General features: G+C 43.2%; 1 protein-coding gene across 1 annotated transcript; it reads left to right on the top strand.

The window, feature by feature from the left end:
• On the top strand, positions 1-2,050 carry LOC109917691 (ferritin heavy chain A-like). Its single transcript, XM_020517543.2, has 4 exons — positions 1-148; positions 1,094-1,240; positions 1,417-1,542; positions 1,769-2,050. The coding sequence occupies exons 1-4, from the start codon at positions 47-49 to the stop codon at positions 1,919-1,921; spliced, it is 528 nt and encodes a 175-aa protein (XP_020373132.1). The 5' UTR covers positions 1-46; the 3' UTR covers positions 1,922-2,050.
• The last annotated feature ends 1,549 nt before the right edge of the window (positions 2,051-3,599 follow it).

The following is a 3,599-nucleotide window of genomic DNA, read 5'->3' as shown; positions in this document are numbered from 1 at the left end:
CTTAGTTCTAGATTTGTCTAGGTGATAGTAAGCAGGAATAGTGAAGATGGCCTCCCAAGTGTGTCAGAACTACCACAAGGACTGTGAGGATGCTGTTAACAAGCAGATCAACCTGGAGCTCTATTCCTCCTATGTTTACCTCTCCATGGTGAGCTTGGTTTTCCTTGGAGCTGCATTCTGAAGTGTTGAGATTTCAACTATCACCTGAATTTTCAACAGATTACTACTAACTTGTGAGACATGGTGGCTCAGTGGTTAACATTGTTGTCTCTCAGACCCAGGTGCCTGGGCTTGATTCCAGCCTTGGGTGTCTCTGGGGAGTTTTCATAATTACCCATCCTCCCACCCCTCCCCCACAACTCTCCATGTCTGCATGGATTTCCTTGTGCAGTCTAAAGATGTTCAGGTTAGGTGGATTGCCCATATAACATGCAGAGTTATAGGGTGTGGGATGGGTCTGGGTGGGATGGTCTTTAAATAGTCCACATTCTAACTTCCCCAAATACCCATTGGGATTAGAAACTTGTCAGTGGCGTGTTGAAGTGAAATGTTGGCAGATTGCTGCTATCTTATTCCTGCTGTCTAGCTCCACTCTGGAAATCTACAGGTTTGTCTTCAGTTCTGACTAATGCTGATTTAAAAACATGAAAATGTACCTTTTCAAGATATTGGGATTTTTGAAAGTGCTTTGTACACATCAAATTGTGTTGTTTGATTATTATCCACATATGCCTGAGATTCAGACCCCAATTTGTCTGTAGCATGGCCTTGCTGATAATGCTCAGATCCATTCACTTTCAGTGATGGAGTCTGAACTGTTATCAGTATGATGTACAGATGCCCCTATTCCTATTAAAATTTTCAATTTCTCTGAATGGAGAGATTGGTGTTCTCTTCCTAAATGATCAGCTGTAGGAGCTGATGCTTTGTGCATATTCTGGGGTATGGCATTATCCCAGACAAGATTTTTAACTGGTAGCTAAGTGTTAGTTTCACTTGTGACACTTAACTTTGTATTTGGAAGAATTCACAACCTGGGGTGAATATAATCTACAAGTACATAAGGCTTGTTACTTCAATTCTCATCCCACAGTCCTTCTACTTTGACCAGGATGATGTTGCCCTGTGTCACTTTGCTGAGTTCTTCAAGGAGCAGTCCCATGAGGAACGGGAACACGCTGAGAAATTGATGACATTCCAGAATAAACGTGGAGGCCGAGTCCTCCTGCAGGACATCAAGGTGGGGTTTGATGGAATGAGTGGCCTTTTGTCTGGATTCCCTTCATACTTTTTAAATAAGTGCTACATGAAACCCATTTTGGAAATTGCAATCTTGTCATGACTTTGTTCTTGTGTAAATATGCAGCTTTATCTTGATTCAATTGAGGGAAATATTTGCCTCTTCCCTCCCTCTAGAAGCCAGAGCAGGATGAGTGGGGCAGTGGTCTGGAGGCAATGCAGAGAGCTCTGCAGATGGAGAAGGATGTGAACCAGAGTCTGCTGGATCTGCACAAACTCACCTCTGGCAACACGGACCCTCATGTGAGTTCTTGGATAAGGAAATATAATCCTTGATGTCTCAAATTCCTGTTTTGAGATCCCTTTATCGGGTGAAGATCTTGGGATTAAAGCACATTTTTGAACAAACTTCCTTCAATCACTATCTGTTGACTGCCCATTGTTCCAAAGGGGGCCTCCATTCAAGCTGTTCAGGAAACTTTGATTTCTTTGCTGTTGGTGCCTAACTTGTGATCTGGTTTTTTGTCAGCTGTGTGACTTCCTGGAGAGGCACTACTTGGATGAGCAAGTGAAGATGATCAAGAAGCTGGGAGATCACATCACCAACCTGAAGAGACTGGGAGCCCCTGACAATGGCACAGGAGAGTACCTGTTTGACAGGCTCACCCTAGGGGAAGAGTGACTGAATTGACTGCAGGGAATATTTGCATATCTTTGTTTGGAGAGAAACGGCATGTCTTACACAAGTGGTGGTAACCTTAGCTTTATTGAGAAATGGATTTTCTAGTCAATAAAATGCTCACTACCTGTAGCCTATCAATCTTTTTTTCTTCCAAATAATTCCAAATGTGGAAATGGACAGCTCCAAGCTGAGGGCATGTTGCTGGTGCTGACTACCTTGTCTCCAAGCATTGATCCATTCTCTTTCCAAGTATTGCTGGGACTTGTCCTCTGGACACATGTTGAATATTCATGTTGGTCTAATGGTACATAACCATTAACTTGGTACCTAGCATTAAAAGGTAGTTGGTAGGTTGCTTTTAAGCAATACATACCTTTAAACTTGTGCGTTTGGGGAGTGACCGATGACAAAATCCTTGCCATCTGTAATATATTTAATGACTAAAGGTCATGCCATTAAGCTGGTGCATTAGTAAGCCTCTCATGCAAAGCAAGAAAATAAGGTAGAAATAAAACAGCAGATGCTGGACTGCAAGGTCCTCAAACAGGATGCTGGAAGAACAAAGCAAGATAGGCACATCTGGAGGAAATGTTAAATTTAGTGTTTCGCGTATTAGGCTTCTTCAGGACTGGATGTTGGGGAAGGGGAGCTGCAGGTGGGGAGGGGTGAGGGAAGGTGGAGAAAAGAGGGGTGGTGGCAGAATACTGGCAAGAGGTAGACACTAGTAGGTATGACCTGATTTTTGTGGGTGGGTGGGTGGGTGGGAGGGAGGGTCAGAAGGTGGAATGGGAGGAGATGGGACTGGCAAGGGTGCCAGGGGGTGGGTTGGAAAGTTAATTGAAATTAGAGGACTCAATTCCCCTAGGGGGAAATGAGGTGTTGCTCTTCAAATTTGCAACACTGGAGGAGGTCAAGGACTGACCTGTCGGAGGGGGACAAGGAGTTGAAAGGGATGGTGACTGGGAGGTAAGGTTGGCCATTACAGGCCAGGTGAAGATGCTTGGCAAAACAAAAGTGGGCTAATCTTTGTTCTCTGTGACCAGCTAACCTGGTGTTTTTCACCCAAATTAAGAACTATCACTTCAGTGGAGGTTGGAGTACATTATATAGTACCACAGCCCTTTTTATTTAAAAATAAACTTAGCCTGTTAACCAGTAATCCAGTATCTACATCATATTCTAACCTAATTTTAATAAACATGAGTGCCCTCACCCAAATTTGTCAAATGTCCCAAAGGACTAACCCTTAATCCTGAAAACTAGTTTCTTTCCTACCATGCTGCTGAGAAAGCACTGACTTCCAACATGGGAAGCTGCACACTTAGAGATTTGCAATTTTTTTTTTAAAAAAGAAATGTTCTTTCCAAAGGAACTGTCTGCTTTCCTGACTAATTCCTGTGCTTGGCCTGTGGGCACAATTTTAGCTGTGAATCTCCTTTCCTGCCCACCCACCCCTGATCTGTTACAACCAGTTACTAGGCAAGTGTCCCTAATCCATCAATATTCCAGACAGGATCTCTTTAGCTGATTACAATCCCAGATGAGAAGGGATGAAACCTGCTCCCATTAACTTAACCTTTTAGTGGGTTGCAACAGCATTATCCATTGATACTTTTCCTCGAACAAATACTTTGAATAGTGTGAAAGGAAACATTAATCCGGCTTTCAACTTGAAAGG

This window comes from Rhincodon typus, unplaced genomic scaffold (genome assembly GCF_021869965.1).
Source record: "Rhincodon typus isolate 14 unplaced genomic scaffold, sRhiTyp1.1 hic_rhity00005764, whole genome shotgun sequence".
Classification (NCBI taxonomy): Eukaryota; Metazoa; Chordata; class Chondrichthyes; order Orectolobiformes; family Rhincodontidae; genus Rhincodon; species Rhincodon typus.
Note: the sequence above shows the minus strand (reverse complement) of the source record. Positions and strands in the feature narration are given on the sequence as shown.